Genomic DNA, 14,555 nt, shown 5'->3' with positions numbered 1-14,555 from the left:
AACATGTAAAAGTCTTAAAATACGTTATAACTGATTTTGTTGATTTTTAATTATTTATTTTCATTTAATTTTTTGGAAAACACATATTCGTTTAAAAAAAGATTTTAGAAGTTTAATTTTTTATGCCAAGTACGATAATTATATTAGATTTATTATTTTATGGACAGTTAATTAATGATTAATTACAAATTTAACAAAATTGATTGTATTATTACATTTTGTCGTATCAATACATCAATTTTGGTTTACTGAATTACTTTAAGATAGTACCAATTATATTATTATTAAAGATAAGAATATTTGAGTTATTTTCGACAACTGACATAATTTGTGTCGTATAAATGCAGCAGACAATTTGTGAACACGTTAAATATATTTTACCTGTTTATTATTATATATTAAATGATACGTTTTAATCACAAATGTACAATACTTTTAGCGTCTTTTAAAGTATTACGAACTAATATTTATCTTATTGGTAATTATTCCCACGAAATAACTGGTAGTAAGTTACCATCAAATTTACAACTATTTAATCTGAACACTGATTTTTTGAAAATTGATCCATCATTTTGGAGTGCGAACAACAGTTACATAAATGCTTTAAATACTATAAGTAAATTACGAGTCATTAATGATACAGCCTAGCGTGGCATTAAATTAATCTAAGACTACATTACTACAAATTACATATTAACTACAAATGAAGAATAGAAACAATACATTTTACAAATAGTAAGTAATTATCGGAAAAAAATTCCTAATTGTAAAAAAAGTACATTATCAAAAAATATATTATAATAATATAATTTAATTATTGTTAAAATATTTTTTTTAAAGTTATTATTATTTAAAAAAAAAAAAAAATAAAAATTGTTAATAACAATTAAATTAAACTGTTAGGTTTGTAATTAATCATTAATTAACTGTCCATAAAATAATAAATCTAATATAATTATCGTACTTGGCATAAAAAATTAAACTTCTAGAATCATTTTTTAAACGAATATTAGTTTTCCAAAAAATAAAATGAAAATAAATAATTAAAAATCAACAAAATCAGTTATAACGTATTTTAAGACTTTTACATGTTTTTTTACTGTATGTAGTGTTTTTGTGGGCTATTTATTAAGAAAACAACATTGAAGTTATTATTTTTGAATTTCTTGTAAAATTTCCTTTACTTGAGTTTTACTTTTATAATTCTAAGTTAAGAGAAAAAAAAGTTATGAGACATAGATCAGTTATTTCTATTAAATTTGACTCTTCGACTCAACTTAATAGGCCCGGGGGCACGGGTTAACCTTAACGGATCGGTCCCAAATTTTGCACAGCTCATTTTTTTGACCATTAAAAAAAAATTAAGGGGTAGCGTAAAAAAAAAAGACATTCGATTTTTGAGGGCCACTCTAATATATATATATATTTTTTTTCAGTTGTTAATAATAAAAAAAATGAAATTCTATTAAGAGATCAACAACAGGAACAACTTCGACCAAGTTTTATAACCCATACATCAAATTACGATAATAATCACCGATATATACCCTCGTCTTCTACATATCAAGGTAATTTAATACAAAATTAAGTTCTAAATACTGCAATATAATATATTTATTTATTTATAATGATTATTATTATTATTATTATTATTGTAGGACCTGGCGTTATTCCAATAAATAACAAACGTAAATCTNATTATTATTATTATTATTATTATTGTAGGACCTGGCGTTATTCCAATAAATAACAAACGTAAATCTGATGAAGACATGGACTTATGGGGTGGAGAACAAGCGGATGACATTTGCTTACAGGCTGAATTTAACAATACATCGAACACTGAAAATTCTGAAAACGCTCGAAGAAGCAAACGCCAACGATTAAATATGGTCAAAGCCCCAGGATTTAATTTAATTCAAACTGTTTTTGGAGGTATGGCTAAAATATTTTATAAAAAGAATCTGAATCTATGCCCTCAATATCAACAATTCCTTGATGAGACAAAACCCGAATTAATTAATTTATTGGTGGAGTTAGTCTCTGAAAATGCGATTAAATTTGGGCTTAAACTTGAGGGTACATACAGCGTCCCGCACACAATTATTGAAGAAAATAGGTCTTTTAAAACGTCTGCCCGTTCACTTGTTATTGGTGATATAAACGATTTGAGTAATATAATCGACGAGGAGTTTGCTAAATTATTAAATGAAGAAGAGGTCTACCGTGGTAAGGGTTCAAATTGCACAATGGACACAGTTGATGGATTATAACTCTGTGTATATAAGTTCACTCCGCTTGGTGGTTCTTCATATATAAAGTTACCCGATTGTATTGAAAACCGTAAGGCAACAATCAATGTAATGAATAACGATGATTTATGTTTTAAATATAGTATAATGGCAAAAAATGTTAACTCACTAAATGCTAATCGTGTAATTACACGAACGTCGAAGAAAATATAATTTTTCAAGATTGACATACCCGGTGACATTAAAACAAGTAAGCAAATTAAAAAAAAATAATCCTAACGTGTCGGTCAACGTTTACGGGTTGGAAGAAAAACACAGTGGAGAAAACTACAGAAGAGTAGATTACATTGTCGTACCATATAAGATTTGTAAAGTGGAAAGATACTATTTATGTATACTTATAGTATAATTTATGTTTAACATATTATATGTTATTGATATATTTAAATTATCATCAAAATTAAATGTAGCAAACAAATGTCAAATCTCAACAATTTAAAAATATAAACTAATCATTATTTAGTTTTAGCTGTCTACAGCATATAATAGATTGCGATCATTTATCAACAAAACAAAAACATTAAGAGAGAAGGAACGAGGATCATTAGGAACAGAAGATTTAACTCATTTGAAAATGTTACTAATAAATTTGGTAACATAACGGATTTCCTAAAAAATACTAACATATATTTAGGTCAAGTAAACACAATAATATATGATAAAATAATACACTTATTAATAACAAGAGTTTTGCGATTCTCAGGCTTCATACTTAGATCTCTTCAAAAGTCTCTTTAATTTAAAAAATATCGCTTTAGAAGAAAATTTTCCTTTCATAGCATTTTCTTCCGTAGACCTAATTTGTGATATTGAGATAATTAGATAATTATTCATTTTCTATAAAGACATCGAAATGTAACCTATTTGCACAAAATATAGAACTCCTAAGACATGTCATTTCAGAGCTCGGAATAACACCTCTGTCTCGAAATATATCAGCTGTTACTGAATTTGAAACACTTAAAACTCCAAAACAAATTCGAAGCTTTTTAGGCATGTACAGTTACTATAGACGATTAAAAAAAGATTTTTCAAAAATAGCTTCTCCACTACTTGAACTAATAAAAAAGAATGCATCCTATTTTGGATGCATTCTTTTTCACATGGAAATCTGAATACGAGAATGCATTTCAAAAGCATCTACCATTTCCACAAAAAGTACTACGATATAAATATAAAGCATCAAGNCACAAGAAGTACTACGATATAAATATAAAGCATCAATGAATAAATAAATCTTCTATATTGAAACATATCAATGTTCCGAAAACTACACTAGCAATTATACTTTGGGACTGCACTGAAGCAAAATACTATACCCTTCAATTACTAGCCCCAAAGAATCTTATCTTAAATCTAAAATGTATAGACTCCTTTAATGACGGAAATTTTTACTTAATATTAGAAATATTCTCTCTAGATAAAACCACGTTGGTAGCAATTACTGAAATATCTGATGTTTTTAATAAACAAAAAAAAAATTAACATTACATCAAACGCACAACTTGTTACGCGCTAATACGCATTTAGGAAAAATTAACTCAAAAAACAATGTAAAAATAACAACATGTATATTAAATAATCTTATACACTCATTAGATTTCACTAATTTTAACACTACAATTCAGCAATGGAATAAATAAATAATCTAAGATCTCATTCAACATTATTGGTAAATCATAAAAAAAAATCTTTCCCGATATTTACACAACCTAAATCTATACAAAAGAGGGACCTATAAAAAAACACTAGTTGCCCAATTTTTCAATACATTTTGAATCCTTAGTTTTATAGACACCATCAAAGCGAACACTAGCTCTAGAAAAACACTTCACAATACGATACAGATAAAACTTTCTAATAATTAAATAATTAAATAGTTCTAATCATTTTTTCTATTAATACATAATTTGACCAACCAGTCTTCTTCTTCTCTTAGTTTCGTGCATTTTTTTTTTTTTTACTCTTATTCATTTCTATTCTAAATAAAATTATCACCCCAATTTATAATGGCTACCTCTTTATCATATGATTTTTTTTTAATTGTCCTAACCATAATTAACTTACACGAACTTGGAAAAGTGATCATCGGAGGAGCAATAACTAATTTATTCCAAGGACAATGTAATATTTACAAATTGAGAGGAAAACCGCAGCTTTTAACATTACAAATAAATTCACTAAAACATAACAGATTACATTTATGCATAAAAAAAATTCGAGAAAATATACCGAGACCACATCACATAATTCAGCAATTAAAAAAAAAATATGAAAACTATCTATAATATTAAATCAACCAACAGTCATGGCTTACATATCTAATTAAAATAATTCTTGGCTAGTAGTTATTGTATGGAACTGCAATAAAGCACTAGAAACTTCCATAGACTATCTTAACCCTCTTTTCAACATAATTAATTTCAAAGCATATGACACTTTCAACAATGGTAATCATCAATTAATTCTAGAAACCTATTCAACGCAAAAAGTTACCATTCTAGCAATAATGCAATTCCGTAGACTCCACAATGATAAACATGAGCTCTCTCTACAAGATGCACATTCATCATTTTGTAATGAAGCACATGAAGGGAGAAATCTATTTCCAAAAAATAATATTGCATTAATGAAATGTTCAATATACATACTTTTAGATAACTCCGGATATAACAATTTCTTAAATTCATACAATAGCACAACTGAATACAGTTCCTCAAATACTTCTGATTAAAATATTTCAAATGACACGAAACACTAGTTTAAATATAGTGATTATCTATACTTTGTCACGTATATATATAATATATATTATATATATGTAGGAACTATTAATTTAACTTTTAGATTAAACTTAAAAAAAAAAATTCACTTTCCTTAAGTATTATTCAATCAAAACAATTTTAAAATTAAGATTTTTTTGAAAATATATCTTAGATCTAAGTATAATTTTAGACTCCATGTTTTAAGTTTTAAACTTTAGAATCATAATTCTTAAAAAAAAAAATTATATTTATATATTTTGAAGTAATATATGTTTATTTTTAAGGAATATTCTTATTAATTTAGTTAAATACTTTTACATAATAAGTTTCAATCTTAATATGCCTAATTCGTCTAAACAATAACTTTCTTTTTAGCAATAAGTTCGAATAATTTTATTCGTAAGATTTAAATTTAAATAAAACTAAACTTAACGTCAACTATTAATATTATAAGCTAACTGATCATACCATATGAAATTTTATTATCAAATTGGAGTAGAATATAATTATAAAACATTATTTAAACAATATATTTGTTAAGTATTTAAATTATAATTCTAACTAATTAATAATTTAAGTTAATTATAACATTAATTTTAATGGCACGGTAACCATACAACTATTATTATTATTATTATTAATATTATTACTATTATGTGTATTCTACATTTAAATAAAAAAAAAAATTTTAATTTTTTTTTTTAATTTTAAAATATAATCAAACCTCTATAATTTATTAAGACTTCAATCAATTATCCATATTATGAACGTTTTGCTGCATATCATATATAGTAGTCAATATTTAATCATAAATCACAGAATATTTCCTCACCTTCACATTAACTATAAAAAACACCAAACTACTTTTGAAGATTTCTCTTAAAAAAAGTAAATTTATCTATATCATAAAAATTCACATTTTGTCACGTTACATTCTTAAGAAAAACTAGCCTCCCTTCATCAACTTACCAACTAGTTTAATATAAAAGGGCTAGTAAAATTAGCACAACACACATTTGCATATTCTCACTTATTAATCCCCCATGTAAAATTCATGTTACTTTTGTTAATTTTAATTATAAGACTTATATACATTTGTTAAAATAATTAATAAAAATCATAGAAATAACTCAGTATGTTGCTCCTCATAACAGTACATTTTATTTATTTAATTTAACTTAAAATATCAATGTCAAGAAGGAACATCACAATTCATCAACTACCTACGAGTCCATTTGGATATCAAGGTAAGTGTAGTCGTAAGACATACGAGGTGTGTTCAAAAAGTAAGGTGACTTTTCAAATTTCGCGGGCTACGTCCGTTCGATGATGAGATTTTTTTTTATGTCATTTTGGTACACTCGTACCGAACATCTGTACACAGTTTCAAGTATATTACATATTTAGTTTATTTTTGACAGATACAAAGATTAGACGTATTTTGGTGTGCTCGGCGATTTTCTGCTATCAAAAAAAATGGATCAAAGAATTTGTATCAAATTTTGTGTCAAAAATGGAATTAAGTGTTCTAATACACTTGAAATGTTGACAGTGGCATACGGTGAGTCCGCTCTGAGTAAAAAAAACGNGTAACATACGGTGAGTCCGCTCTGAGTAAAAATAACATTTATAAGTGGTACAAGCTTTTCCAAGATGGCCGAGAAGATGCCAATGACGAACCTCGCTCTGGACGCCCCAGCACGTCAACAACAGATGAAAACGTTGAAGCAATGAAGAAAATTGTTTTGGAAAATCGACGAATCACTATCAGAGAAGTTGCTGAGGATGTTGGCATATCGGTTGGCTCGTGCCATGAAGTTTTTTCGGATATTTTGGGCATAAGACGTGTGTCAGCGAAGATTGTTCCGAAACTGCTTAATTTTGACCAGAAGAATCGTCGCATGAGCATCGCTCTGGAGCTGTTGAATGACGTCAATGATGATCCTGATTTGCTCAAAAGGGTCATAACTGGTGACGAATCATGGGTATATGGTTATGACATCGAAACCAAAGTTCAATCGTCCCAATGGAAGAGCTCAGGAGAGCCAAGACCGAAAAAAGCACGCCAAGTTCGATCAAATGTCAAGGTTTTGCTCACCGTTTTCTTCGATTGTCGTGGCGTAGTGCATCAGGAGTTCTTACCACAAGGTCGTACGGTCAATAAGGAGTATTATCTTGAAGTTATGCGTCATTTGCGAGAAGCAATACGAAGAAAACGTCCGGAATTATGGAAAAACAATTCATGGCTTTTGCATCATGATAATGCACCTGCTCACTCATCGTTGCTTGTGAGAGATTTTTTGGCCAAAAACAACACCATAATCATGCCTCAGCCACCATATTCACCGGACTTAGCCCCATGCGACTTTTTTCTGTTCCCAAAACTGAAAAACCCTATGAAAGGTCGAAGATTTGCAACGATTGAGGAGATAAAAACTGCATCGCTGAAAGAGCTCAAGGCTATACCAAAAAGTGCTTATCAGAAGTGTTTCGAAGATTGGAAAAAGCGTTGGCACAAGTGTATTACATCCGAGGGGGATTACTTTGAAGGGGACAACATAAACATTGATGAATAAATAAATAGTTTTTCATATAAATATCAAGTCACCTTACTTTTTGAACACACCTCGTACACTACATTTATGTAATATTAAGAAATATTATAGAGTCGGTAAGAGATAGGATTAAGATAATATGAATGAATCCAACACAATCCAAATAACTTATAACCCTTTTCCTTCCACTTTCCCCACATCATTCCACCACATTCTATCCCCTCACTTCCCCTTCACTCTTTTCTTTTTATTACATTGTCAGCCACCAGAACAACTATCTTTTTACTAAACTCACTAAAAGACTGATAAGCTCAAAAGTTAGCCCGCAGGCACTTTAACTGTTAAGATCGAGAAGTTCAACCTCAACTCTAGTTGCACACTCACATAATTTTAGAAACTTAGCGTATATAAAGTATTGAACCAAAGCGTAAGTTTCGAATAGTTCTATTTTATTTACAAAATGTCAGAAAAACAAAAATTAAATATAGAACAAAAATGTGACACAATAAAAAATCAATCCCATACGAAATTCAAAATTTCATGCGCTTAATCATTCTGACCGAAAACAAGACATTCCTTGTTAAAAACGTCAATTCTCCTTTATTTATCTTATCTTCCTTCTCTTTTGTGTTCCCATTATTGTTAACTTGCTTACCCCGAGTTTTTCCTTTATGTGACATTATTATTTTACTGAAGAATTTAAAATTGCTGACTATAGTGTTAAAAATCTTATACAATATTAATATGAAAATTTATTTAATACATTTTCAACTATTTACTATACTACCCTATATTACAGTAGAAATATGCTAACATATTTAGAAAATGAACTTTGATTATCTTCAACACTAAATTAATAGAAAGGAATAGAAAGATTAATGTAGTTGGTATATGTATATATTTATTGTTCCCCATGTGCTTTTTGTTGTATCATTGCACTATTTTCGTAAGGATTTTGTTTCAATGAAATAAGGATTAGTGCTTTGTTAATTAGAAAAAAAAAATATTATAAATTATTTTATAATCCAAACTTTTAATAGTACCTATGATTTAAATTTCCCTTTAATCTAATTTTCCCCTTAATCTAAAATACATAATTACTACACATTTTTTATTTTTTTTTTTACATTTCTTCTTTGTTGTTGTTTATTGTCATTGCATTTATAGTTTGTTGTATGATCTTTTGTTCTTTTTGGTTAGTTTCTAATTTAGTCAGTATTCTTTCGACTTATTTTGCTAGTATTTTGGTCTGATTTCTTTGTTAATGAGTACATCATTTCCTCTTGGGTTTTATTGGTTAGAATATCTATATGGTTACCATAACCATATATATATAATATTACTATATAAACTTATAAGGGTGCTTATTTTTAATATTTTTACAACATGGTCAAAAACGCGCTTAGTTATTCATATGTCATATCTTGGAGTCATGGTAGTTTTGTATCCTATATTTGAAGGGTCGGCGGGAATAACGTGCTATGTAACACTTTGTCCCATTTCATTTTTTTGCGGAATAATGTGCTATGAGTCTATCTCAATATATTAATAAATTTTGAAAATTCTCAGAATATTCTTATCGTACATAATCATGTGTATAAACCTAGAAACCGTCGATTCGTTGATAGTTAAAACGTGCTATGTGCGTGTCGTTCACCGTCATTTGACAAGCCGCGCGACGTATTAACATCGCGATTGTATGTATATATTTTATCTTATGAAGGCAAGTACGAATAATATTAATCTATCGAATAGAGATGTTAACCGAGTAATTAGTGGAAGAAAACGTACTATCAATATGGATAACTGAAAAAATGTAAAAAACAAAAATCTACGTAATAGTGGAAAAGAGTATATCTCGGAGTAACAAGATTGTACCAGCTAAAACACCTCCAAACATGGTTAGTATAATGTTGAAAAATATTTTTAGAAAAAACCCGTCTATTTTTAATTTTAGTAACAAGTTTGTGACAAGAATAAATGTCCTTGGCAGCATTGTGATGTATTGAATTTAACAAGGAAAATTGAATTATTTAACGAATTTTATAATTTAACGTATGATGAACAATCGGTCCTTTTGATTTCGTGTATAAAAGTGAATAATCCTAAAAGAAAAACTGATACTACATCTCGACGATTTTGTTCTTTTAAATATTATATAGATGATTCTCAGGTACCCAAGAATACTTTTTTAAGTACATATAATATAACAAGAAGATGTGTTATGGTGTTACAAAACAAAATTAAATTAGATATTATAATAACTAGGGATGGCCGAGGGAAACATAATAATAGACCTCATGCTATTGACCCGTATGTAAAAGATTTAATTAGACAACACATTAATAGTTTACCCCGTCAACCATAACATTACAGCCGCCTCACCACAGATAACATGCAATGTTTGAGTTCAGACTTCAATTTATGTAAACTTTATCGATCTTTTAAAAATGAATATCCTAATACAAAAACCAGTCAACGTATCTATAACAATGTATTTCGGCCGGATTTTAAATTACGTTTCGGCTATCTGCGTTCAGATACATGCAAACAGTGTGATTTTTTTTATAATAAATTAATAGCAGCTGATACAGAGGAAGAAAGAAAAAATATAGAAATTGATAGTATGTTACATCATTCTAGAGGCGAGCAATCGTATGATGCCCTTAAAAAAGACACAGAGTTCGCAAGACTAAATAGCTCTACTGTAGTACTTTGTGTTGATTTACAACAAGTATTATTTCGCCCAACTCTTACACATTCTAACATGTTTTACCAGAGACAACTTTCCAACTATAATTTTGCAATTCATAACATGGGCAANAGTACTTGATCATGCGGCGTACTCACCAGACCTGGCCCCGTCTGATTACCACCTTTTTGCATCGTTGGGTCACGCTCTCTCTGAGCAGCGTTTCGAATCATTCGAAAATTTACGAAAATGGCTCACCGAGTTTTTCATCACCAAAGAGAGTCATTTCTACTGGCGTGGTATCCACAAATTGCCCGAGAGATGGGAGAAATGTATAGAAAGCGATGGGAAATATTTTGAATAAAATAAATATAAAAGATTTTTTACAATTAATGTGTTTTCTTTACAAATAAACCGGCAATTAATTAGGAGCACACCTGGTATATCGAGTGTAATTACAATATTCTTGGAAATGGTGAAAAAAGGAAGTTGATAATATGGTCTGATAAAAGTGTTTTTTCAAAATAATAACTGGGGAATTTTAAACATGAATTTCTATCTAGTCTCTTGCAAGTATTTTACAGAAATTCATCAAAAATTTCTTTCGACTGGTTATAGCTTTTTACCATGTGACCGCGATTTCGCTCTAATTGAAAAACAAAAAAAAACAGCAAAAGTACTTGTACCATCACAATAGAAATACGTTGTCGCTAATGCAAGGTTATAAAAACCATTTACTATTGTTGAAAAATCTCAAATTGATTTTAAAGATTTTTCCTCACTAGAAGAACGTATGATAAAAAAAAATCTAAAAATAACTGAAGCAATGTGGTTGAAATTGTCAACTGATGCTCCTATGCATGTAAGTACTCGTGACAGTCATAATACACTAAGACCATGGAAATCACATGAAATACATCATAACAACTTTGAAAGATCTTTTAGATATGTGCAAGTATATTTCTCAAAGATATAGTGACTTCTTTAAAACATTGCCAGGATAATGAAAATTATTATTAAATTTAATATTGTAATATTTTATTTATTAAAGAATAGATAATAAAAACATGTGCAAATATAAAATTTTTATTTTTATTAATATGATTTACAAAAATATATATATGTATATAGTTTTAAAAAACTCAAAACACGCTTCCGTTGCTATAGAAACGCATCAACAAAAAGTTACTAACATACATACATACAAGTGAAGCTAATAAAAGCGTGTTAAAAATGATTATGTTTAAAGTTGGAAGAACGTGCTACGTGCAGTCCAAATAATATTTATACGAAATAATATAAGTAATTTTGTTTTTATTTGATACGAGGATGAATCAAATATAGACATCCAGGAATAATGGGAGTTATATTGCAATTACAGTAGAGCCTCGATAGTCCGGACTCCCGATAATCCAGTGAATGCGGTAATCTAGACGGGATAATTCCATTTGTTTGTAAATAGATTTTACGAGAATTCCAGGAACCCAATTAATCTATGTATAAGATATTGTAATCGACAAATACAATTTCGTCATTTTTATTACCTACTGTTCCTAGCAAAGACTGATAAAAATAAATCGATGGTCAGTTCGTTTACTTCTTACTTGTCGAGTGGTTATTATTCTTGCTTGTTACAGTGGCTCCTCGTAAAAACGTAACTTTAGCTTTAGCTAAAAAAATTGAAATAATTAAGTTAATAGAAAATGGTCTGATCTATAGTATGATTACTGAGAAATACGAAATAGGTAAATCGACTATTGGTGATATAAAAAAAATAAAGAGAAAATTATGAAGTTTATCCGCACAACTAAACGTGGTCCAGGTACACGTAAAACTTTAAAACAGCCGGAAAATCTTGTACTCAAAAATGCTTTATTTATATGGTTTATGCAAGACTGGAGACAACATATTCAGATAAATGGTCAAATAATTTGCGAAAAAGCACGTTTATTTCATCGTGAAATAACAAAACAGAATGATAGTTTCACTGCTAGTAGAGGTTGTATAAGTGTAAATTTTAGTAATCAAATTAATTTGACATTAAAAGAACGGCATTTAGAAAATAAAATTATTTTAGCAGTATTAGACAATGCGAATAATATAAAAAGAGCTCTAGCCATACTTAAGTTAAAAAATTTTGGATGCTTTGCACACCTTTAAATCTGATAGTACAAGGTGCTTTAATATTAGAATCTGGTCTTCTAGAAAAAATTAAAACAATTGTGTCATTTTTCCGTAGAAGACATTAGTAAATAATAAATTAAATACTTACCAAATAAATAATGGAGCAAAAGAACCAAAGAAACTACTTCAAGATGTCAGTACTCGATATAACTCAATATTATATACGATTGGACGTTTTATTCAACTTGATAATTCTATTTGTGACCAGTGGCACAATCAAGAGGGGTATAGGGTGGGGCTTAGCCCCCCCCTCAAATTAGCTCAAGCCCCTCTGTTTTTGTATTAAATATTAGCATTTTTGTAATGATTGATCGATTAAAATTTTAAAAGTAAAATGCATGTAATTATTATTATTGATACAAATATAGTTGTTTGGTCAATTATATTGAATTGTAGTTAATCGGTGTCTAAGACCGTGGTTTCTTGAGTTATCAAGATTACTACCACAGAGGTATAGAAAACAATATAATATATTACTTTGAGACTATGGTGACCCGTGTAAACGTAAGCAACGATTACCGTATCACAAGCCACACTGCTCTCCCTGCAGAGCGCCTTCCTACGCGCGGTACATTGATGAGGCACTTTAATACTATATTAACACGTTCGCCCCGACGTGGCCACCGGTGGCGCACGGATCAAATTTTGGTCAAAAGTAAATACGTGTATAAAATACTATAGACTTTCCAAAAATACGAAAGTGTTTTTTTTTTATCAGTGAAGAATTAACCAAAACCTATCTATTGTACATTCATTCTATGGTTTTAGTAACAAAATAAGATATAAATTATGCTAATATAAGCATTTAAAAATATTTCATTAGACTTTTGCGCAGATATTGGAACCCGAACGAACAGTAACGACAAAGTTGTTGAATGGCTGGACAACGGAACTAGTAACGTGGAGAGAATCCCTATTGAATACGAAACGTTATGCTGTGATCGAACAATGCAAGAAGAAATTTGGTCCGTTTACGGCGACGACGTTGACGTTATTAGCCAGATTACTGATTTTTGTTCCGGAATCGAGTACGGAACTACCATGTTCGACGACTCTCTTACTTCTCTGGCTGACTTTCGAGGACACGTAACAGCTTTTAATCAGAATGTGGAAGAAATTGGAAACACCGCAGATATGGACGGAAATAGAAAACGAAAAAGCAACACTGAAAGACAGTTTGCTTACTGTATTGACAACGGCCCAGAAAAAACTGACGGTACGTTTATTGTCGATTTTTTATTTTTTTAATCGAAATTTATTGTTAATTTTTCGTTTAGACGCGATACGACGAATTGCTGTTAGCGCAGTTCGTCACAATACTGAAGACGATCGAGTCAGATATAGATCTTGGGTGTTGGTGCCCGATAGATCTGGAAGACTTCGCAGACTCGTTACTGACTTGGTCACAAACTTCCAGCGCTCACGAAACAGTCACGATCCATCGTTCGTCGTCGTCCTTGCCACGCACGACGAACATCTGCACCTCGTACACACCTGCGCTAGTGCAAACGCGTCTTGTAGGTGCTCTTGGATCAAAAAAACGAGCGGCCTCCCAGAGTTCAGAAGATCTGAACTGGGAAGAAAAGTATTCCGAAATGACCTCGACGAACAAGACTGGCAAAATGTCATGGGTTATTTCAGCAAATCTGGCCGAGTCTGCATATTCTGTTTCGTCGGAGGTCGAAGCGTCGGACATATGTTACGATGTGAGGATGTACCGGTAAGTCTACAATAACAATGTTTTAATATTTGTATAATATAATGTTTTAACACTAATTACAGAAAGCAGGACATAAAGCATGTGGAGAGTTCGGACTACTGGAAACATGTATTTCTGAAAATAACAGGGACTTGCCGAGAGAACTCTCCGCAACACAAAATGATCAAGAGATTGGCGGAGGATACACTGGCGGAGATAAAACAGGATCCAAATTTCAAGCGAGTCAAAAAACAAAAATGGGGAGGAAAGAATTAATAAAACTTAAGTTTAAAGAAATGTTACGCATGTTTCCCACTTGCCCTCCCGATATGATTTTCGAAACTCGCG

General features: G+C 30.1%; 1 protein-coding gene and 1 pseudogene across 1 annotated transcript in view; both read left to right on the top strand.

The window, feature by feature from the left end:
• LOC126908058 (uncharacterized) overlaps positions 1-2,474 on the top strand; it is an 8,407-nt gene extending 5,933 nt beyond the window's left edge. The window contains exons 2-3 of the mRNA XM_050689905.1: positions 1,437-1,568; positions 1,726-2,474. Of these exons, the coding sequence (XP_050545862.1) occupies positions 1,773-2,273 (501 nt within the window). The 5' untranslated portion in view covers positions 1,437-1,568; positions 1,726-1,772 and the 3' untranslated portion in view covers positions 2,274-2,474. The remainder of the gene's footprint in view (positions 1-1,436; positions 1,569-1,725) is intronic.
• Positions 2,475-9,349: 6,875 nt separating this feature from the next.
• LOC126908270 (uncharacterized) lies at positions 9,350-10,465 on the top strand (annotated as a pseudogene).
• Positions 10,466-14,555: the final 4,090 nt, after the last annotated feature.

The sequence above is a fragment of the Daktulosphaira vitifoliae genome, unplaced genomic scaffold (genome assembly GCF_025091365.1).
Source record: "Daktulosphaira vitifoliae isolate Bord-2020 unplaced genomic scaffold, ASM2509136v1 Scaffold_5, whole genome shotgun sequence".
NCBI classification, from domain to species: Eukaryota; Metazoa; Arthropoda; class Insecta; order Hemiptera; family Phylloxeridae; genus Daktulosphaira; species Daktulosphaira vitifoliae.
Note: the sequence above shows the minus strand (reverse complement) of the source record. Positions and strands in the feature narration are given on the sequence as shown.